Source organism: Chinchilla lanigera, unplaced genomic scaffold (assembly GCF_000276665.1).
Source record: "Chinchilla lanigera isolate Chin_1 unplaced genomic scaffold, ChiLan1.0 scaffold00067, whole genome shotgun sequence".
Lineage (NCBI taxonomy): Eukaryota > Metazoa > Chordata > Mammalia > Rodentia > Chinchillidae > Chinchilla > Chinchilla lanigera.
The window spans coordinates 1,195,146-1,217,579 of NW_004955468.1; the positions used below are offsets into that span (position 1 = coordinate 1,195,146).

The window sequence follows — 22,434 nt, forward strand, 5'->3', positions numbered from 1 at the left end:
AGCGGCGCCCCGGGCCGAAGGCGGCCCTGCTGAGCGGGCCATGGCTACCGCCATTCAGAACCCGCTCAAGTCGTGAGTGTCCCCGTCGTCCCCGCCCCCGTCCGGTCCCCGACTCTCAGGAGCCCCTCCCCCGCCTCCCTGGGGCTGGGGCGGGGGGCGCCGCGCGCGACGGCGGTGGAATGGAGGCCCCCAGCGCGCCCCCCGGCTGTGGGGCCTGTCACCCGCCCCGTCGCCTCTTGGGGTTAAGATCCGGGGCCCTTCCAGGGTCGCGGGGGCGCCTCTTCTTTGTCGCTGTCAGTGAAGGAATGTGGCGTGGGCAGGGGGGTGGCGGAGGCCGGGTCCCCACCCAGAGTGGGGTTAGGGATTTCCTCCTCCCCATCTCCTCGGCGTCTCTGGGGGTGCAGGCTGGCCCGGTGGCGGCTGGGGCAACAACGCCTAAGTCTGAACCCGGGGCTCCAGGGTTTCAGCACCGCCCTCCCCTCATCCCTGCACCTTTCTCCCCCTCGTTCTCCGGGGACCCCGGCCCGCGCGGCCGCAGGGTGGGCGCGGAGACCTTGGGCTTCCCCGTCCGGTCCCTGCCGCCCTCCTTTACGTGCTGGGTCTCCGGGACCTCGCAGCCCCGACGCCCGGGTCCGCGCGGACCGTGGCGTCCCTCCCGGTCCCCGCGCGCAACGACCAGGGCGCCTCCTGACCCCGAGACCGACGCCTCGCGGGGAGGTGCGGGGAGCGCCCATCTCCGGGTCCCCGGTCCAGGAGCTGCGAACCCGGGCGCCCAGGTCCCGCGGCTCCCAGCCCCTCGCGTCGCTCCGCGGCCGGCCCCTGCCCCTCCTCCTCTCTCTTGCGCCCCCTCTGTCGCTCCCGCTTCCGGATCCCGGACTCCCGGGTCCCAGCGCTGCCGCCTGCCTTTCCCAGGTGCTGACAGCGGGCTTCGAGTGACAGGCGCGCGGCCGCTCCCGCCCTCTGTCCCCGGCAGGGGAGCGCCGCGTTCGCTTCCCCCTCCCTCCTCCCCGCCTGGCGGAGGAGGCCACGCCGCACAAAGGGGCCGGGGCGACCTCCCCACCCTTCCCCGCTTGCTCGCTGCCTTGACCTTGAGCACCGTTTGCTGGGGGGCCGCCCCACCCACCCTGGAGAAGAGCTGTGTCCGGAGGCCGCACGACCACCCCGCCCCCGCGGTCGCTTCTGGTTTTGGGGTGGGTGGGGGTGGGGTGGGAATTGGGAGAGGAGAGGGTGGGAGGCGGGGTCTCAGGCGAGGGCCTCCGAGGGTGGCTTTTCTTTTGGGGGGGTGGGCCTGGGTCCGTGGCTGATGGAGACACCTCCTCCGCCTCCCTTCCAACCTGCGTCGCGCAGATGTCTGTCCGGTGGGAGATACCCTCAGACTGGCCAGGAGTGGCTTCCAGTGCGGGTTGGTGGATCTGCGGGCTCCCGGCCCTGAGCCTGACCCCCGCAGTCTTCTGGAGGTGCAGCGGGGCGTATCCCTCAGGCCAGAGTCTGTCCCAGTGGAGGGAGGCTGCCTCTCTTTGCCTCACTCCCCAGGGGTCTGCATGCGTGAATATGGGACTCGCTTGCTTCGAAAGAATTCTGGAGTCAAATTCCCTTGGGAATGGAGCCCGGAGCCTCAGCTCAGAGTTCTGACTGCTTGAGTGCACACCTCAGTTTGAGCCATTAATTCCTTCCGCAGAGCCTCAGTGTTACCATCTGTAAATTGGGAAGTGTAACACTTGTTAATTCATGGGGAGAAAGTGGTGTTTAAAGACTGTAATTTTTTTTCCTGTAGTGGGGATTAAACACAGGGTCTTCTCCCTGACCTACATCTCCATTCTTTTATTTTTCATTTTGAGACAGGGCCTCGCTAAATCACTCAGGGCCCAGGCTGGTATAAAATTTTTGATCCTCTTGACTCAGCCTCTTGGAGTTCTGGGATTACAGGCCTGTGCCACAACACCCAGCTAGACTGTGATCTTTGCAAAAGCATTTGGTACACAACCTGACCTAAAAGTAGTGATTATTAATAGTTGTGCAAATATTGATATTGACTTTTACTATATGGGAGCTCCCACATAGGGCACTGTGGCTGGGGACAGGAGGATCATTGGGCTGGGAGGGGATTGGGACAGGTGCATCGGAGACCTGGGTGGCCTGGGCTTCTGCAGGAGTGGTGGAGAGTCTGCACCCGACCTTCCCTTAATCACTGATGCTGTGGGGGTGAGGGGACAGGAGTAGGTGGGTGTCTGGGGCCACAGGTGTGGGGAGCAAGTGAAGGAGCTGCGGAGCATCTGGAGGGAGTCAGCAAAGAGCTGAGCTGGGTGCTGGGGCAGGGCTCACCTCGCATAAGGTGGGGCACTCTCTGAGGCCCCCCGAGACCAGAGTGGCTGTGGGAGTGCCAGTGTCCCTCACTTAATCCCCTTGTCACCAGTCTAGGCTGGAGGCGGATTGAAGACCCAGTTCCTCCTGGGATAGAGAAAGGACAGGTCAGGCCTTAGATGGTTTAGATGAGGAGGGGTCTGCAGCAGGGTCTGAGTCTAGAGGTACATGGTGCGTGTGTGTGTGTGTGTGTGTGTGTGTGTAGAAGTGACAGTAAATTTGGGAGGCCCTGAGCTGGTCTCAGGAGGACTGCTATGCCTGTTTTGTCTGTTGCAGGCCCCCTGGTGGACAGGGCCATACTGGTGGGTGTGTTAATTCATACAGAATCTGAATGCTGTCTCTGGAGAGTGGGGCTGTGTGTGCGAGTGTGTGTGTGTGTGTGTGTGTGTAGACTGGGTGCATGTACCTCAGTAGGGCAGCTCATTCTCTGGAGTTCCCTTGAGGTACAGTCTGTGTGGGTGACAGAGGGAGAAAAAACGAAGTAAGGCCCCCTTTGGGGATAGATTTAGACTTGTGGGTGTGTGGATCCTTCCCTCAGTGTCACCTGCCAATAGTCACCAGGGGCTGAGGGCATGTGAGGTCACTGCCCTGTACTTGAGAGACCTCATCTGGAAAATGGTGATAATAAGTTTCACTCTGCTGAGAACTGTGCCTGGCACATGATGGGTGCTCAGGATATTTATTCATTCAACCAACATTTATTGAACATTTACATGTGCAGGCCATCATCTTTCCTTAGTCTTTTTTTTTTTTTTTTTTTCTTGATGCTGGGATGGAACTTGGTGCCTCACACATCTGAGGCAGGTGCCCTACCACTCAGCTATTCCTAGGCTGGCAGTCTTTCTAATAAGAGTATCACCACTTTAGGTTTCTTTTCTTTTTTCTTTTCTTTTTTTCACTTTAGGTTTCAGGAAAACGTATTCAGCACTCATTATCTGCTAGGTATCATTTATTTATTTATTGGCACTGGATACTGAACCCAGGGCCTTGAGGCAAGTTGCTGTACTACTGTACTGTGCTGTCCCCAGGCCTTTGCAGGTATCTTTTTTTTTTCTGAGACAGGGTTTCATGTAGTTCATGCTATGATGCTCCTGCCTCAGCCTCCCGAGTGCTGGGATTACAAACCTGTGCTACCATGCCCCACCCTTCCAAGGATGCCTTTTAAAAACACTTTGTCCAAAGCCGGGTGTGGTGGCTCATGCCTGTAATCCCAGCACTCGGGAGGCTGAGGCAGGAGGATTGTTGCAAGTTTGAGACCAGCCTGGGCTACAAAGTGAGCTCAAGGCCAGCCTGAACTGCACAGCAGGAGCCTGTCTCAAAAAGACCAAAAAAAAAAAAGGCCACTTTGTCCATATTTACTCATGTAATTCTCACAACAATCTGATAAGCCGTGATCTTTATTTATTTATTTTTACGTCTTCATTTAGTTTATTGTGGCACTGGGGAATGAACTCATCCTGAGCTAAATCCCAGGCTTGTTTGGTGTTTTTTATTTTTCGACAGGGTCTTGGTAAATTGCTGAGTTGCAAGCCTCCTGCCTCAGCCTTTCAAAGGCTAGGATTGTGGACGTGGTCACCACATCCATTTATCATGCTTATTTTATTTATTTTATATTTAATTTTTAGTTTTATTTTTGAGACAGGGCTCGCTGTGCAGTTCAGGCTGGCCTTGAGCTCACTTTGTAGCCCAGGCTGGTCTCGAACTCGCAACAATCCTCCAGCCTCAGCCTCCCGAGTGCTGGGATTACAGGCATGCGCCACCACGCCCGGTGGGTATCATGCTTATTTTATAAATGAGGAATCAGGCTCAGAAAGGTAAGTCTTGCCCAAGGTCACCTTCCAGCAAGTGGCCGTGCTAGGATCTGAAGCCAGGAGGAGGTGGCTGCAGCTCGCCCTCTCCAGCACAGCTGCCCTCAGGCTTGAGGATGGAGTTTGTGCGGGCTCACTATGAGAGTCGCTGGGGCAACCGCCAGGCCTGACACAGGGTAGGGTACCCCGGAGTTGGAAGGACCTGGGGAAAGCGTGGTGGCAGTGAGCCTGAGGTCGGCCCGGGCATATTGGTGCGAAGTCTGTGTGGGCGCCTACCTGTAAGGTGTCTCTGAGTCTCCCGGCACGAGAGCGTGCCCGCGTGTGTAGCTGTGTGAAGGCGTGAATGGGCGTGCGTGGGAGGGTGCAAGTTGTGTGTGAATGTGTGTAAACTGCCATGTGCGGGTGTGCGCGAGGCCTGGTGTGCATGCTGGATGTGCGCACGTGGGACACAGACGTGTGTGAGTAACTGCGTGCCCCCCCTCCCTGGGGGTGCCGGCCTCTGCCGGGGACTACCACTCCCAGAGTGCCCCGGGCGTCCCGCCCCGCTGTCGTGATTGGCTGTGGCCCGCGTGCTCCCGCCCCTCGGGAATGAATGGATGGGCGGCCTCTGCGCCCGCCCGACCGCTGGGAGGACCGACCCGGCGGGGACCTGCTGGGGGCAGGACCCGGGGAGCAAGATGGCCACGGTCATCCCCGGCCCCCTGAGGTGGTGCGGGCCGGTGCGAGGCGAGGGAGGGCGCGCGGGAGGGTCTGCGCGGGCATGTGTGTGCATATGTGGCGGCTGGGGGTGGGGCCGATGGGGTGTCAGGGGGCTGTCACCGTGTGCCAGGCTGCACGGGGGTTCGAGTATGTGTGACTGTGGGTCTCTGGCAAGAATGGTGTCAGATGCGTTGTTCCTGGAAGGGTGGAGCACGTGGGGGGACTGTGGGTTCTTTTGGGGGAAGGGGGTCATCGTCCCCGCCCCGGGAACTACGGCTTTGGGAGAGGGTAAAATAGCCAGCGGGCACCGGGGCCTCGGTAACCGCGAGTGTAGACCAGACTACCTTTGTCTTGGGATGTGGAGTATGTGTGTCTGACTTATCTGTGGTTCTGCTTTTGAGATGTTGGAGATGTGTGTGGGTATGTATAGGATTTTTAAACATTCTACACCACAAATCTTTGGATATGTGGGTTTTCGAGTGTGTGCACATGTCCTCTGGAACTGAGCATCATTTGTCTTGTGCTCTGTGTCTTTGGGGATGAAGAGATGCCTGATTTTGTGTGTAAATTCTTGTGTAACTATGGATGGGTCTGACTGGTCGTATGGTTTTACATATAGGTATCTGTGGATATGTATTTTAGATACTGGTTTCTGTGTTATGTGTCTTTGTGAATATGTGTGTGCCTATGTAAAATCTGTGATTTCTTTGTATTGTGTCTGTGTGATTTGTGTTGTATGTGGATATGTATGTTAAGTGTATATGTGGATCATTTGTTTCTGTAGTTCCTGTTTTTTGACATTTGTGTAACTGTCTTTGGGCGCATGAGTGTGTGTGTATGATGTTTCCATGTTGTGGGTCTTTGTGGGTCATCTGTTTATATTGTGTGTCTTTGGATTTGTGACCTGTGTTTTGTGCATAGATAATTGTGTGGTCTGTTTCCACACTGTGTAACTTGGGATATTTGTGTTTTTCAGAAGATATTTGTGTGTCCATGTGTGTGAGGTTTATCTGCGTGTCCTTTGTGAGTGCTGGGATATGGCTCTCTTTGTGTGTGAATCCCGTGTGTCTCTGCGATTTGTGTTGTGTTTGGATGTGATGGTGTGTGGCTGGGTCCCCGTGTGTTTTTGTCTGTTTCTATATTGTGTACGTCCACTTCATCGCGGGAGGCCTGCGCGTTTCCCGGGCTAGGGTCCCCTCCCCCACCCCGAGTCCTGGAGGGGCCGAGCTGGAGGGGAGGTCTCGGCGAGGGAGAGTGCTGGGCTTCCCGCACCGCCCTTGCTGACAGCCGCCCGCCCGCTCCTCGCCCCGCAGCCTAGGCGAGGACTTCTACCGCGAGGCCATCGAGCACTGCCGCAGCTACAACGCGCGCCTGTGCGCTGAGCGCAGCCTGCGCCTACCTTTCCTCGACTCGCAGACCGGCGTGGCCCAGAACAACTGCTACATCTGGATGGAGAAAACCCACCGGGGGCCGGGTACCGCTAGGAGGGCGGGGCGGGGCGGGGCGGGGCGGGGCGGGGCTCGGCTCAATGTCCCAGCCGCCTTGCCTCCTTACCGCCCTTCTCCCTCCAGGTCTGGCCCCGGGACAGATCTACACGTACCCTGCTCGCTGCTGGAGAAAGAAACGGAGACTTAACATCCTAGAGGACCCCAGACTCAGGCCCTGCGAGTACAAGATTGGTGGGTGGAGCTGCACCCCTGAGTGTGCTGTGGCCCTGCCACACCCCCAGCCCCTTATGTGTTTCTTGGGTGTACCCAGAGGTTGTACAGCCTTGAGTCACGGAGCCCTGGACTGTCTTCCCCACGGCGAGCCCAGGTGTATGGGGGCATGGTGGTGTATGCTAGGTGTCTAGGGGTATGCTGTCTCTGGCCTCTGGCTGTAGCCCCTGCCGGTGAGCTGGGACACTGTCTTCCAGTCTTGCTGTATTTCTTTCTGTGGGTGCCTGAAGGTGTCCACCTGCTTGTATTTGTGTGTTTGGATATGTCCAGTGCTTACTCGGCAGCACATATACCTAAGAAGTAGATGTGTCCATATCTGGTGTTAAACTTTCCATAACTGAGCATCCCAGTGTCTGTCTCTTTCTAGGTGTTTCCAGGTGTATCAGAAGGCATATTTCTTCTGGGGTTGTCTCTCGCCTCTCAGAGTGTGTGGCTTTTCCCAAGTGTTTCTGGGTATATCAGATACTTCAGAGTGTTTGCGAGCACCTCTTTCCTTTTGTGTCTGGTGTATTACGTGGATTTTTGATCGTGTGTGCTTGTCCACACGGTGTCTGGGCTTAGTGCTTTGAATGTGTCCAGGAAGATTAGAGACAAGAGTGCTTTCTCCGCCCCTGCGGGTGTATCTGTATTGGGTGTGGTGGAGTGTTCATCGCACTGTGTCTTCCTGTGGGTATCTGACTGCCTCAGCGGGACTGCCTGTCTCTCCCACGTGTCTGCGCGTCCTAAGCGAGTTTCACTTGCTGTGTCTGTAGGTGTTCAGGTGTAGTGTGGGCCCTGGCTAGCTTTATGTCTGCAGGTCCCTCTTTCTGAGTGTCTATCCAAGGGTCTGACTGTATCTCTTCTGGGTGTCTAGGTGTGTCTGACGGTCTGGTTATGTCTCTTCCTTCCAGTGTCTCTGTGTGGCAGATGATCTGTCTGCATCTGCCCTGTGTGTGGCCATGTGTGTTGTATCTGAGTGTCTTTATCTAGCTCTGATGGGGGTATCTGAGAGTCTGGCTGGGGTTCCCCCTGCCCCCATGTCGTGTAGCTATTTGGTTTTTTTGTTTGTTTGTTTTTGTTTTTTGTCTTTTTGAGACAGGGTCTCGCTGTGCAGTTCAGGCCGGCCGTGAGCTCACTTTGTAGCCCAGGCTGGCTTTGAACTCGCAACGATTCTCCTGCCTCAGCCTCTCGAGTGCTGGGATTACAGGCATGTGCCACCACGCCCGGCTCATGTAGCTATTTGTGAGGGTCTGGACATGGCTAGTGGTCTGTTGTTCTGAGGGTCTTTGGGTGTGTCCAAGGTTCTGCCCATGTCTCCTCTGAGTGTGTCTGGAGGTGCAGCTGGGACGCCCAGGGTCTGGAATCCTTCCTAGTGTGTGGTTGAGTCCTTGTGTTGGTTTTTGGCCGAGTGTGGGAAACAAAGCCTTTCCCTCCCACCACAAGCATGGTCCCCCAACCTGGGAAGTTTGAGGACAACTTCCTCACTTGACACCCCCTCCTTGGCTTGTCCCCAGACTGTGAGGCACCCCTGAAGAAGGAGGGTGGTCTCCCTGAAGGGCCTGTCCTTGAGGCTCTGCTCTGTGCTGAGACAGGAGAGAAGAAGGTTGAGCTGAAGGAGGAAGAGACCATTATGGACTGTCAGGTAAGCCTAACACCCCAGTTGCAAGTCCTGTTACCTGTACATCATGCTCCTGAAACTCACCTTGCTCCCCAGGGGTTTGGGTGCCCCAAGTCTTCAGCCTCCCAGACCTCGCCTTTGGAAGACTCCTGACCTGCCCTCCTACCCCATCTGTAGCAGATAAGGCCCCTGACAATTTTTTTTTTTCTGGCCTTGAACTCACTTATGTAGCCTAGGCTGGGCTCGAATTGGTGATCCTCCTGCCTCAGCCTCTTGAGTTCTGGGGTTACAGGTGTGTGCTACCACACCTGGCTTGGTTTTGGTTTTTTGAGACAGGGACTATATAGTTTAGGCTGGTCTGGAACTATGTAGCCCAGATTAGCCTTGAACTCACAGCAATTCTTCTGCCTCAGCCTCCTGAGTGCTGAGATTATAGGTATGTACCACCATGCCCTGTTAGGAGCCTCTACTTTCTTTTTCTGTTTGTTTTATTGTTTTTTGTTTTTTTTTTTTTTTCTCCCCTGGTACCAGGAATCGAACTCACGACCTCATGCTTGCCAGACAGGTGCTGTGCCGCTGAGCTATATCTCTAGCCTCTCTGTTTGTTTTATTGAGATAGAATCTCACTATGCAGTTCAGGTTGGCCTTGAATTCACTATGTGACCCAGGCTGGCCTTGAACTTGTGACGATCCTCCTGCCTCAGCTCCCAAAAGGCCCCCTACTTTCTTGACCCTAATCTCCCTAATGCCCAGAAGCAGCAGCTGCTGGAGTTCCCACATGATCTTGAGGTGGAAGACTTGGAGGATGACATTCCCAGGAGGAAGAACAGGGCCAAAGGAAAGGTAACAAAAAAAAAAGGAAAGGTAACACCTGAAGCTCCTCCTTCTCCTCCCCGCCAGTGACAGAGCCCATTGACTGAGCATGTGCAACATCAGCCCCACCCACAAGTGTGACCTCACTTAGTCCCCAGGGCAATCCAAAGGGGTGAGGAGTTTGTACTTACCTACTTTATAGATAAGGAACCTGAGGCTCCTATAGCTTAAATCATTTGCAAAACAGAGGTTGTACGGTAAATTAGAACTGTCTTCATAACTGCTGCAGACAGGGAAACAACCTTATAGGAACTTCCATAGCTAGGAAGTTTGCACAGTTGCTTGTGGGACAAGTTTTATTTTTGTTGTGTTTTGTTTTTTTTGCAACAGGAATGTAGTTTAGACTGGTCCTAAACTCACTAGGTAGCTGAAGCTGGCGTTGAACTCTCAAGTGACTCTCCTGCCTCAGCCTTCTGAGTGCTGGGATTGCAGGTGTGCACCACTAGGCCCAGCTTCAGGGGAAGATTTTATCAGTATTTGCTTTCTAGAGACAGTCTGGCTATATAGTACAGGCTGGCCTTTATGTAGCCTAGGCAGACCTCAGCCTTGCAAACCTCCTGTCTCAGCCTCCTGAGTGCTGGAATTACTAGTGTGTGCTACTATGCCTTGCAATTATTGTTTTTTGTGGTGCTAGGGGTGGAACCCAGGGCCTTGCTCTACTGCCAGTCCACACCCCCCAGAACCATAAAGCCAAATTTTGTTTTGTGCAGTTCGACTTTCTTGTCCCAATAATGAAAGCTCCATTTCCTTGCTTTCTTGGCCCCTCACTCCTGACCCTTCCCCTAGGCATATGGCATCGGGGGCCTCCGGAAACGCCAGGATACCGCTTCCCTGGAGGACCGAGACAAGCCGTATGTCTGTGATAGTGAGTCCTGCAGAGGGGAAAAGAGAGAGGGGGGCCTGGAGACCTCCCCTCCCCCTGCAGTACCCCACCCTACCCCCCATTCCCTGTCCTGGCCCGGGGTGGGGGTTGCAGATCTCTGGCAGAGGTGGGTGGTGTGATCCTGGAGGCCAGGGTGGAGGCAGCAAGGACGGGGTGCTGACAGCCATCCACTCACCCTCCAGTCTGTGGGAAACGGTATAAGAACCGGCCTGGCCTCAGCTACCACTACACCCACACCCACCTGGCTGAGGAGGAGGGGGAGGAGCACTCGGAGCGCCACGCCCTGCCCTTCCACCGGAAAAACAACCACAAACGTGAGCCCATGGGCCAGGTCTGGGTGGTGAGGGCCCCAGGGGGCAGGCTGAGGAGCCTGGTGGCGGCCCTGGAGGAGGGGGCGCGTTAGATATTTCTGGAAAATCTCCAGCTCAGCTGTTCCCTCCCCCACCTACTGTGGGGATGCTGGCTCTGGGGTTGCCATGGCAACCAACCATTTCTCTCACTCCCGGCCGGGCGTAATATTTCTGGGTCTGATTTATTGTTTCAATTAGAGCTTGGGGAGGGGGTGATAGATGACTCCCCTCCCTCCCAACCCTCTCTTTCTCCCTTGCCTGCTCCGCTTCAGCCAGGGGGTAAGGTTGGTGGCTCAGGAGCCCTTGGCACCCACCAGTCTCCATCCTGTGCCAGCCCTGACGCTGAGCAGCGGGGGAGGGGAGCAGTCTCTCCCTCATCTCTTCGGGGGAGAGGGCAGAGTCCTCACGCCTGGCCCACTGCACCCCTAGGCCCCTCTGTGCTTCCAAGTTTTCTTCTGAATATGTTTTCAAACCAAATCTTGGTCAAAGGGATCTACTGAATTTGCACCTAGGCCAGGCTTAGTTAGGGGCGGCTGCCTGGGAGATGCCCCTTTGGAGGTGCATGGGGAGTTCTCCCTAAAGCTGTATTTATTCACCAAGCTTTTACCCAGTAAAGAGGACACGTCAGTTGTCCCAAAGAGTTGGGGGTCCTGATGAGAATCATCTGCCCCCTCCCAGCTCTTTTTTGCTATTGGCCACAGCTCAGGGTGGTTGGGGTCTTTCCCCCTCCATGTCTGGACCGAGGGCCCCCCCGGGGCTGAGGCTGGGGGCAGGTGGAGCCTTGCCTATGGTGAGAGCCCCTCTCTGTCCCCCCACCCCCAGAGTTTTACAAAGAATTGGCCTGGGTCCCCGAGGCACAAAGGAAACACACAGGTAGGGACACCTCCCTCTGCTCCTCCTGCTGCGGCAGCCTTTCCCTGGGGTCCCTGCCTGCCTCGGGCTGACCCGCCTGCTGTCTTTCAGCCAAGAAGGCACCTGACGGCACTGTCATCCCCAACGGCTACTGTGACTTCTGCCTGGGTGGCTCCAAGAAGACCGGGTGTCCTGAGGACCTCATCTCCTGTGCAGACTGTGGGCGATCAGGTGACACCACCCTCACAGGTTTCTGGGGGCTGGGAGGAGAGGACACCCAGGAGTCCAGATCTGGAAGATGGGAGGCAGGGGAGCGAGGACACTGTGGCTAAGCAGAGCAGTGGACTTGACTCAGCTGCTAAGGACTGTGGGAAACAAACGGCTCTGTGGACGATGGGAGGGGATTGTCTCAGTATACGCTTATGGCCTTTAGGCGTAGTGAGAAGGCCTGGGAGCATAGCTCAAGGGTAGACCACCTGTCTAGCATGGCATGTGCAAGGCCCCGGGCTCCATCCCTAGCACCAGCCAAAAATAGAAGGTTGCAGAGGCACTGTGGGTCAGGGGCTGAGATATGGGAGTGATGGATCGCTGCCGCCTGGGTTCAGTGGATGACGGGATGTGTTTGCTGCAGAACTGTGGTTAATAGAATGTGGTTTCCCATGGTGGACTCATGGGTTATAGACTGGTTGCTTCAGCACAGTGGGTAATGAATTGTGGTTGCCATGGTATCATGGGTAGTGACATGTGGTTGTCATGGCAATTCAGTATAATGGAATGTAGTTGTTATAGCACAGGGGCAGTGGCTGTGTACCACGGAAGGTGGCTGTGGGGATCAGGCACTGTGGGCAGCGGCTGCAGGTGTCTGCACTGGGGCAGTAGAGTGACTAATAGATTGGCACTGCAAATATTATTAGTTTGGTTGCTGGGGCACCGTGTGGAGTGGACTTTGGCTGTGTGGAACCGAGTGTGGGGAGCCTGTTGTGGAAGGTGGTTGCCATGGCGTTGTGGCTGGGAGAATGTGGTTCCGTGTTACTGTGGTTAACAGGCTCGGTTTGCCATTCTGCTGTGGGTAATGGAATGTGGCTGCCTCAGCACGGTGGTTAACAGCCTGTGGTTGCCTGGCTGTTGTGGGTGGTAGAAAGTGGTTGCCACAGCGCTCTGGGTAATGGAATGCGGTTGCCATAGTATTCTGGGGATCGGAGTGTGGTTGCTATGGTAGCCGGGTGGGAGACCCTGGTGGCTATGGCCCTGTGGCTCTGAGGACGGTCGCTGGGTGTCACGTGCGGGGGTGGGGTCGGGCCAGGGACCTCTGCAGCTCATCCAAGCCAGGGGTCCGTGTGTGCCACTGGGGGCCCGAGGGGGACCCCGATGACTCCCTAACGGCATCCCTGCCCCCCGGCCCCCAGGACACCCCTCGTGTTTACAGTTCACGGTGAACATGACGGCGGCCGTGCGGACCTACCGCTGGCAGTGCATCGAGTGCAAATCCTGCAGCCTCTGTGGCACCTCGGAGAACGACGTGAGTGGCCGCCCGCCTTGCAAACGTAGCCCAGCCGCCCTTCGCACCCGCCCCCCCACCTCCCCCAGCCTAAACTTCCCCAGCCCCCCTGGGGACGCCAGAAACAGGCCTAATTGTTATTGTTTGTGCCCGTTAATTGAGCCTGGCACTTTATCCTCTGCATCCCTGACATCTCTCACTCACCCTGCCAGGTAGGTAGGTACAGTACTCCTCTTCCCACTTCACAAAGAAACAGCTCAGAGAGGGAAAACCACCTGCCAGGGTCCCACAGCTAAGAAAGTGGTAGAGCTGGGATTTGTTTTGAGACAGGGTCTTACAATGGCCCTTGAACTTCCAGCAATGCTCCTGCCTCAGCCTCCCAAATGCTGGTGTTACAGGTGTGCGCCACCACACCTGGTGTAGAGCCAGGATTTGAACCCACACCACTGATTCCAGAGCTGGTCATTTAAAGCTCCAGTCTTAGGAAATTCCGACTAAGAATTGTAGGCTGTCAGTCCACAGGGTGTGTGCTGACCAAGCCAACTCCAAGCCACTGTGTTGGAAGGGACCATCTCCCCTAGCCCCTTTGACCTAGCCCCTGCCCCAGCCCCCCACCCCGGTTTCTGGTGCCCGTGCCCCCAGGGTGCCAGCTGGGCGGGTCTCACCCCCCAGGACCAGCTGCTGTTTTGTGATGACTGCGATCGGGGTTACCACATGTACTGCCTGAGTCCCCCCATGGCGGAGCCTCCGGAAGGTGAGAGAGGTGGGCGCACGCGGGGCTGGCCGGGTCGGAGAGTCGTCTTCCTGGTGGGGAAAACCGTGTCCTGTGTGGGGCGAGGGGTGGAGGCTGCCCTCCGCCTTGGCCTAACTCCCTTCTCTGTCTCCCGATCCCGTGCAGGGAGCTGGAGTTGTCACCTCTGTCTTCGGCACCTGAAAGAAAAGGCCTCTGCCTACATCACACTCACCTAGGCCTGGCTCTGGTTCTCCTGGACTCCAGGGTGGTGCTGCCCACCTGCCTCGGGACACCTCTCCTCTCCCGCCTGCTCCCTGAGTGAGGGCGAGGTGTCGCCCCAGGGGCTGGGCCGCCTCGCCCAGCAAGTGGAGCTCAGCCCTGGGCGCTGGTGGGCCCGGCAGGCCCCTCTCCTTCCCTCCCTCCCTTCCCGTCCCTTGGCAAATGGGCACCAGGGGCTTCTGCTCCCCTCAAAGCCATACCCCGCCTCTGGGCGGGCACAGGGGGGTAGTGGATGCCAGCTGGGGGCATGGACAGAGCCTTTTTCTAAAGAAAAAGACAAAAAGTTAAAAAAAAAAAAAAAGAAATTAATATATACAAAGAGTCCTGTGAGGACTGGCTGGGTGGAGGGGGCACTGCCAAGCATCCACTGGGCACCCGGTTACGCCAGCTTCCTGCCTGGCGCCCCCCACCCCATTTCTGGAGTTGCAGCTGTCCCACCTCCCCACTTGAGGTGGGCACCATTCCCTCCAGTGCCCAGGGCCGCTGGGCATGGTGTCCACCCGCCCCCTCCGGTGCCCACCGTGGATACTGCATGGTTTTGAACTCTGCTCCTGCCCCTCCCTGACAGCCCCGCCCTGCACCCACCCAGTGCCTGCCGTGTGGCTGCCATGGTGGCGGGGGGCTGTGGGGCCAGGTGGGTGCCCAGCCGGCGCCCGCCGGAATGAGAAGCACAGACTCTGCAACAGACTCTCCCTCCTCCCCGCCCCTCCTGCCCTCCCGGCCAGGCCGGGCTGCCCTCTGCCACCCTCACGGGCCGTTTTGGAGGTCGCGAGGGGGCATGGTTGTTTCTTGTGGTTGTGTGTGTTTGTTGTTCGGGTTTTAAAAAAAAAGGGAAATTGAGACTGCAAGTGGGGGAGGGGGTGGGGTTGGGGGCTCCCCCAATCCAGGAGTGCTCCCCCCTTGTGACTGAGTCTCCTTCATTGCCTGCCTCTGCTGTGAATTAACTTGTTCTGTGTATTAAACTGGGCCTGACCCCTCTGCCCACGCCTGCCTCCTTCTCCTGCCTGCTGTGGGGCAACACCAAGGGCAGCCGGCCCGGAAGGGGGCAAGCGGCGCCGCCGCCACCTCCACCTCCTCCCCAGCGCCCGCCTCCCTCTGGCTTTGTCCCAGCTCCTCCCAGCCTCTCCGGAAAGGAGAAGAGGGGGATGGGGTGGAGGGGGCTCCCACCCAGCCAGCTGTGGTTGCCCTGGCAACGGGCTGCTGCAGCTGCAGAGGGAGGCAGGGAGGAGGGCGGAAGGAGTGAGGGCTGGGGGAAGGGAGGGCTGGGAGGAAGGTGGTGGCCCCTCCTGGGCTAGGGGTCGGGTGGCCACCTGGGCCCCTGTCCTGGACGTGAGCAAAGAGTGATGCGGAAGGGGTGAAGGAGAGGAAGGTGGCAGGGGAGGGCTGGAGGAGACCCTGAGACACAGGCCCGGTAGGAGACGGATTGGGGCGAGGCGGGGTGAGGAGTGAGAACCAGGACACAGACAGGAGAGATTATGAAAGTCACAGTTTATTGAGAGAACCAGAAAAGAAGAGCGGAGGGCCACAGGGAGGAGGGCCGGGAGAGAACAGAGAGACAGGATTCGAGGGAGAGGGGAAGGAACTATAAAAACTCGGACCACACTGGGAGGACGAGGGGTCCACAGTGGTCGGAGAAGTGGGAGGTCGGCACAGGGAGAGCGGGGCGGGAAACGAAAGAGCAACAAAGCCAGGAGGGAGGCCCACGGGTACGCTGGAGCTGGGATTCCAGGACAGGCAGAGTCCCGGGACAAAAGGCCCCAGCATTCAGGGGACAGCAGGAAAACCTGGAGAGGGCCAGGGCGTGGAGGCTGGACCCGGGTGAGGAGAGAGCCGAGAGGGGGCGAGGGAAACGGGCGCGGTGCGTGTTGGAAGACGCTGGTGCAGCTCCAGCCCCGCGTGGGGAGGTGTGAGCAGGCTCCAGGGCTCCAGCCCCGGCGGCCCAGTGGGGAAGGCAGCTGGAGGACTGAGGTCCGGGCCTCTGGGGCCGTGAGGAAGGAGACTTTGTCACTCTGGAGGGCTTAGGCGCCTCTGGGATGGCCGGAGCTCCTCCCCTGGATGGAATCCGCACGTCCTCGTTCAGGAGAAGGCAGTTTGAGGGGGAAGGGGAGTCGGAAATACTGGGCTCGGGAGGCAGCGCAGTGACAGGTAACTGGGGAGGAAGGGTGCAAAGTCCCCAGCACCGGGACAGCCCTGTCCAGAGGCCGGGGACAGCGACGCGGAGACAGAGCAAGCCTGTTCCCAGGGGACTGGGCCCGGAACCTTCAGGGGGAATTCTTAGAATCCGAGCTGAGTTTCTGGGCCCACCTGCAAACAACTGCTCAAACCAGGCCAGACGCGAGTGAAAGCTGCCCCTCCAGCTAGGAGGCCTCAGAGGAAGGGCTGTCAGAATCTGGCTGACAATTCTGTGTGAGGAAGGGACGGGGCGCTGAGCTGTCTCCTCCTTGGCCTGGAGGTGGCTACTGATCCCATGCACCAATGACCGGCAGAGGAAGGTCCAGTCCACCGGGACAGACAGGTGAGGGGATCATACGGACAAGCCCTGTGGCCAGGGCAGAAGATGCAGATGAACTGGGTGTGTACCCTGCCTAGGGGGCCCGGGGCCCCTGACTTGGGAGTCTGTCAGAAGTAGTCAGAGCTACTGGGCTTGAATTTTTTTTTTTTTTTTGTCTTTTTGAGACAGGGTCTCACTATGCAGCTCAGGCTGGCCTTGAGCTCACTTTGTAGCCCAGGCTGGTCTCGAACTCACAACGATCCTCATGCCTCAGCCTCCCAAGTGCTGGGATTACAGGCATGCGCCACCGCGTCCAGCTTTTTTTTTTGAGACAGCGTCTTGTCATGTAGTTCAGACTGGCCTTGAATTCCTGGCAGTCCTGCCTCAGGTGATAGGATTACAGGTGTGCAACACCATACCCAGCTTTTCTGTTTTTGAGACAGCGTCTCTGTAGTCCAGGCTGGCCTCAAAGTTGAGATTGTCTTAAGTCCTGGGATCACAGGTATGCACCGCCATGCACAACTAAATTTGGCTTTCTTTATGGTACCTAACAATCCCTGAGTTTTCGGATTTTTTTTTTCCTGTCTTTTTGAGACAGTGTCTTGCTACGCAGTTCAGCCTGGCCTTGAACATGCACGCTTCTTGCCTCGGCCTCCTGGGTAGCTGGGATGACAGGCAGACAAGCTGCGGCTGTCCCCTGGTTCCTGGGGAAGTGTGTGGTGTGTGCAGGGGTGGTGATGGGTGTCTGGGACAGGGGAGAGGAGGGCTCAGTGCCAACTCCAGGTAGCTGCCGCGCTAGTGACTACACAAGCCATTTCTATGAAACATTTATTTCCTTTGAAACCTCCAGAAACATGCCAGAAAAATCTCAAGACAGGGATGGAAAGGAGAAAAGACAATGAAGAATAGTAAGTCCAAATGAAACAAATCAACACAGGAAAAAAGCCTTCTGCTTTCTCCAGCCATCAGACAGATCACCAACCTCAAATTAAATAGATCTGTTTCGCAGAAATTCTTAAAAAAAAAAAAACACAACAGAAAATAAACCAAAAATCATAATTTACATTTGTCAATATACACGATTAGGTCCCCGTAATGATTCGAATGATCTGAAGATATGAGACAACTAAAAAAAAAAGAAAGAAAAAAAGGCTCCAGGTTACCAGGTCAGGGTCTGAGGAAAGGGTGGGGGCGGGGTACTGAGAAGCCCCCCTGAACAGGGGTAGGGGAGGGAGGAGACGTCACAGTAGTTGGCCAGGGCTGAGGGCAGTTGCGAGGCAGGGCCTTCCGCGCTGCTGCCAGGTTTTCCTCTTGGGAAGGGCGGCAGGGCCAGACGTGGATCATAGGGAGCTGAGATGAGTACCCTCTTCCCTGGCCCTGCCCCGTGGGCCTGGCACTTCCCTGAGTGCCTTCATCTTGTGCAGTCCCAGAGCCCCCTCCCCCAAGTTCCCGGCCCCAGAGAGAAGGTGGTGGGGTCTCTGGACAAGGGCCATGCCGGCTGGTGCTGGCGCTCAGCCCCAAGCTGCTGCCAACTCCTCCCTGCCTGGTGCTCCCCAGAAAGGGACTCTGCCTGCCCGCCCGCCCGCCCACCCGCCTGCCCCTCGGGACCGCGCGCTGCCTCCCAGCCCACGAGGGACACGCCTCAATCCTCAGCTCCAGTGGGGGAATCCACAGAATGTGCCATCTAGACTTGTTCCGGCACAACTCTACGTGAAAAAATAAATATATATATATATATTTTTTGTTTGTTTGTTTTTAAAGAAGGAGAAGAAAGGAACTCGTGTTTCCTGGTGGGCAGCGTAGGACCGCGCCAGCCTGGAGAGCTGCCCCTTATTGCCTTTAGAGAGCAGTGTCTCTGGGGTTTGCACTGCGAGCGCCCCCCGCGAGCACAGTGAGCGCGTCTGGGGGCTGCTTCCCCCGGGACCTGCGAGGCGGGCAGGGAGCCTTGCAAAGGAAAACGAAAGCGGGCAGGAGATGAAGGCTGTTTTTCTCCAGCCCTGCGCCGAGGCCCCCGGGCACCTTCTGGAGCGCGGAGGAGGCCGGGGCTGCTGGTCAGGGCTTGGTCGTGCTAAGGGCGTGGGGCGGGGAGGAGGGCCGGCACGGTCAGGCCGGCCAGGTCAGTAGCTCAAAGGTGGAGGGGCCTCTGGGCCCCAAGCCCAGGCGCTATGGCCCCTGGCAGGAAAGGAGCTGATAGAAAAAGATCGTATAAATGGTCCCGATTGTACAAATAGAGTTTCTCAAAGCAGCGGACTCTGTTGGGCTGCTGGGGTTTCTTCTCTCCATCCTGGGGTCCTCGAGAAAATAATTTAACCTCTGTGAAAGTGCTCCTGGCTGCATTGCGGAGGAAGGGGCTGAGGAGGGGACAGTGTCCATGCTTTCCGAGCTAGCGCACTGGGGACCGAGGAGCCCTGGTCCGCGGCCCTGCGGGGGCCCCGCCTCTCCGGGGTGCAGGGGAAAGGGCTTGTTTCGCGCTGTCTTTTCATGCAGGGCCTTGGCCCGCAGCCAGACCTGTCATTCATGCGGAAGCAGCACAACCGTGGACTCCGGGAGCAGCAGGGTTTGAGCACAGGCTCCTGTGCCGCCTGTGTTCCCACAGCTCTGGGTGGCTGGGCCCTAGAAGGGGACGCCATGGCCCCAGGGACCCCAGGTAGCTCAGACGCTGCTGAGGACCAGCTCACAGGCCCTCGGGCTGGGACCACACTGCTAACAGGGCTCCATCCATGCAGAGGGCTGCGGGGCGCTGTGACCAGGAGCCCACAGAGGAGCGGGGTAGGGGCCCGCGGCCAGCAGGCTCCCCCTCAGAGTTCCTTTTTCTCCCTGCTGAAAAGCTCAGCGAACTTGCGCAGCTGCTCGCTGGCGGCCTGCGACTCCTCCTGCAGCCGCTGGTTGTTCTGCCGCAAGCTGGCCACCTCCGACTGCAGGACCACCTTGTCCTGCTTCTCCTGTTGGGGGTGGGGAAGGCGTCAGGCAGCGCGGCCCAGGTGCGCTCAGGCCTGTAAGCCGCAGGCTGAGCAAGGCTGTGGGGTTCAAGTCCCAGCTCGGTTCCCACACCTGAGTGGCCCTGGCCATGCTGCTTCCCGCCCTGGGGTCATTTGCTCAGCTCCAACAGGGCTGGTTCTGAGGGGTCCGGAAAGGTCTCAGAAGCCAGGCTGATCTGGATAAACTGCTTGGCAGACATCACAGCATCACCTCATCCCACCCACAGCCACTCCAAACTTGGGGCACACACATGTAATCCTAGTACTCGAGAGGCTGAGGCAGGAGGATCGCTGTGAGTTTGAGACCAGCCTGGGCTACAAAGTGAGCTCAAGGCCAGCCTGAACTGCATAGCGAGACCTTGTCTCAAAAAAAAAAAAAAAAGAAAGCACAAGTCTCCTCCACCCTTGTTTCTCCTTATTCTTTTTATACCCTGGAGACAAGCACTGAGCTCCATTTGGAAGAAAGGGCTACACGTCCCTTTCGACGCAGGGCTGGTCATCTTTTTAAGAAGTATGACTATGTTCTAGGGAACAGTTCTGCAGCTTGCTTTGGCTTTGACTTACGCTACTGGCCTTCCCTTGTGTGTTAGTCAGTAGATGGATTTGTTATTTTAATTGGCTGCAGAGTACTGCCGCGTGGTGTCCTGTAATTTACACTGCCGTTCTCCTGTTGATGGACAGCCATCTGGCTCCGGTTTTATTGCCAACAGTGCAGCAAGGAACATCCTTGCCCATGGATCTCTTTGTACTTACACGGGAATTCTCATGCACAAGTTCCCACAGGTGGAAGTAGTGGGTGGACAAGATGAACAAATTTTTTGGTTTTTGTTTTGTTTTTGAGACAGGATCTGCCTTTGTCGTTCAGACTGGTCTTGAAGTCACTTCACACCTAGGCTGGCCTCAAACTCCAAGCAATCCTCCTGCTTCCACCTCCCAAGTGCTGAGATTACAGGCGTGCGCCACCACGCCCGGCTGACTTCTTTTTTTCAGGTAGGGTCTCACTACGTAGTTCAGGCTGGCCTTGAACTCACTAGCAGCCCAGACTGGCCTGGAACCCATAGAGATTATCCTGGCTGAGCAGTGCTGGGATTATTAGGTGCATTCTATCACATCTGGACAAGCATTTTTTTTAAATAGTAGGGATTAAACCTAGGACTTTTGCGCTGAGCTATGTTCCCACCTCTTTTTTTTCAAATTTGGTACAGGGTCTGGAAGTTCCCCAGGCTGGTCTTGAATTTATGATCCTGCTGCCTCAAACTACCGAGTGCTAGGACTAAGGTGTGCACCCCCACATCCGGCTCAGTATCCCTTTTACTTCTTACTCCTCAGCACCTTCAAGAGTAATAGGGGAGAGCCGGGTGTGGTGGTACACGCCTGTAATCTCAGCACTCGGGAGGCTGAGGCAGGAGGATTGCGAGTTTGAGGCCAGCCTGGGCTACAAAGTGAGTTCAAGACCAGCCTGAACTGCATAGTGAGACCCCGTCTCAAAAAGAAGAAAAAAAAAGCGTAGCAGGGGAGGGTGGGGTGGGCTAGCGAGGTCTCACCTTCTGCAGGTCCGTGTGCAGCTGCTTGAGCATTACCTCCAGCTGGTACACCTTGCCCGTCAGGTCCAGGGCTGGCTCCTCACTGTGAAGACAGGGGACAGGGTGAGGCTCCGAGGCCCGCCAGCTCCTGGGGAAGCTCCCAGCACAGCAGGGAAGAGTGCAAGGCTCTGGCAAGTGCTCTCCTGGCCAGGATCCGGAACCAGCCCTCCGCCGGTCCTGCCCTCCCTCCCTCCCTCAGACCCCTCTGTGCGTGAGAGCACCAGGCCCGAGGAAGGCGGAGGTGGCGCTCCGAGGAGTGCATCCGCCCCGAGCGGGCCAGGAGCGTGATGTGAGGGAGAACCCCGTCCCTGTGTCCGTGGGTCACACCTGCTTCCCAACATCGCCTGCTGCAGGGCAGGCCCCGTTCCGGGCATAGGAGGCAGGAAAATGGACAAAGGGACCCCGTGGACAGGACTAGTGACAGGACTGATAACGACAACGACACCCCTGCCCCACCACTGAGAGCCCTCCATGGACTAGGCTGAGCCCTGAGTCACCGGGCTCCGGGCATCGTCGGCCCACTGTGGCCTGTAAGCGGAGGGAGCTTCCCAGGCTGCGCAGCGGGGGACGCTGTCTACTCAAGTACCGGTGCTACACTTGAACCCAGGGCCTGCTGCCCGGGGCCCTCCTCTGTGCGGATTTCCTGGCCTGGGCCCCTGAGGCTGCAGGGGAGAAGGGCAGCTCCGTCCTGCTTGGAGTGGGCTCTGAGCAGGGCGCCACAGGGCGCCGTGGGGGCTCATGCTGTGCGGGCTGCTGGGAGGCTGCAGCAGGTGAGCACCGGGCCGTCCCGTCTCTCCCCTTCTTTTCCTCCCTCTGCGGTCCTGAATCTTGGGGGGCTGATGGCTGCCATGTGAGTGGGAGGCAGAAAGGAGGTCACCAGCTTGGGGGCAAAGGGAACCCAGGAGGGAGCCCACGGCCACAAGTGCGGCCTCTTCCACAGCCACCCTGGCTCTGCCCTGCACGCCGGCGCTGCTGGGTGCGAGCTGGGACCCCACGGGCTGGGGTGAGGCGCGGAGGCGCTGCGTGGGGCACAGAACAGCCAGAGGCCTCCCCGGCCCACGGAGCACCATGCCCGCCTGTTCAGCACAAGGTCCTGCACCTTGAGCACCCCAGGGCCGCACACAGGCAGCACGGGCCGTTCCGCCCTCCGCCCCTTCTTCACGCACTTCCTCCAGGGCTGGTGCAGCCAGACGCCTTGCTCCCAGCGGGAGGGGCCACTCCTGCCTCCCTGTCCTCTCCCTCCCCTCAGTCTCCTGAGGGCTGGGCTTGGCCTCAGTCAGCTGCGGGTCCCCAGATGGCAGGCAAAAGCCCCAGCAGGGGAGACATTAAAGGCGGTGTGGGGCCCTGTCTATGCCCTCGGGAGAGCAGGGAGCAGGGAGGCGGGGACACAGCTTGGCAGTTTTCAAGGTTGGAAGTGGAACTGTGGGATTAAATTGTGGTGGCCAAGCTGGGCGTGGTGATGCACACCTGTAATCCTAGCACTCAGGAGGCTGAGGCAGGAGGATCAACTTGAGTTTCAGACCAGCTTGGGCTACAAAGAGAGTTCAGGGCCAGCCTGAACTACACAATGAAACCCTATCTCATAAAACAAACAAACACTACACAAACAAGTAAATAAATCATGGTGGCCAGTGGGTTAGGAGACTGTCCAGGTCACTGCTAGAGACCAGCGTGAGGACTCCAGCCCAGCAGGTGAGGGGAACTCCTGCCTAGGGAGTGGCAGGGTGTGAC

General features: G+C 57.5%; 2 protein-coding genes across 12 annotated transcripts in view; one reads left to right on the top strand and one right to left on the bottom strand.

The window, feature by feature from the left end:
* Positions 1 to 6: 6 nt before the first annotated feature.
* Dpf1 (D4, zinc and double PHD fingers family 1) lies at positions 7 to 14,629 on the top strand. 10 transcript variants are annotated; one of them, XM_005399870.2, is made up of 12 exons: positions 7 to 72; positions 6,182 to 6,342; positions 6,440 to 6,547; positions 8,080 to 8,207; positions 8,937 to 9,026; positions 9,843 to 9,921; positions 10,122 to 10,253; positions 11,112 to 11,162; positions 11,253 to 11,372; positions 12,548 to 12,660; positions 13,282 to 13,393; positions 13,538 to 14,629. In XM_005399870.2, the coding sequence occupies exons 1-12, from the start codon at positions 41 to 43 to the stop codon at positions 13,606 to 13,608; spliced, it is 1,197 nt and encodes a 398-aa protein (XP_005399927.1). In that variant the 5' UTR covers positions 7 to 40; the 3' UTR covers positions 13,609 to 14,629. The 10 variants fall into 10 exon arrangements, with proteins under 10 accessions (XP_005399927.1, XP_005399929.1, XP_013377878.1 ...); XM_005399872.2 differs by having other exon boundaries at positions 13,312 to 13,393; XM_013522424.1 differs by having other exon boundaries at positions 8,940 to 9,026.
* A 2,327-nt stretch (positions 14,630 to 16,956) lies between these two features.
* Sipa1l3 (signal-induced proliferation-associated 1 like 3) overlaps positions 16,957 to 22,434 on the bottom strand; it is a 226,426-nt gene continuing 220,948 nt past the window's right edge. For both annotated transcript variants that reach the window (XM_013522426.1, XM_005399879.2), the window contains exons 21-22: positions 20,665 to 20,746; positions 16,957 to 19,084 (exon numbers count right to left, since the gene is read on the bottom strand). In XM_013522426.1, the coding sequence (XP_013377880.1) occupies positions 18,941 to 19,084; positions 20,665 to 20,746 (226 nt within the window). In that variant the 3' untranslated portion in view covers positions 16,957 to 18,940. The remainder of the gene's footprint in view (positions 19,085 to 20,664; positions 20,747 to 22,434) is intronic.

Excerpts from the sequence above, each read along its gene's own strand:
- Dpf1 (XM_005399871.2), top strand. The coding sequence starts at position 4,766 with ATGGGCGGCCTCTGCGCCCGCCCGACCGCTGGGAGGACCGACCCGGCG. Across the intron at positions 8,208-8,936 it reads AGACCATTATGGACTGTCAG|AAGCAGCAGCTGCTGGAGTT; the intron begins GTAAGCCTAACA and ends CCTAATGCCCAG. Across the intron at positions 11,163-11,252 it reads GGCACAAAGGAAACACACAG|CCAAGAAGGCACCTGACGGC; the intron begins GTAGGGACACCT and ends GCTGTCTTTCAG.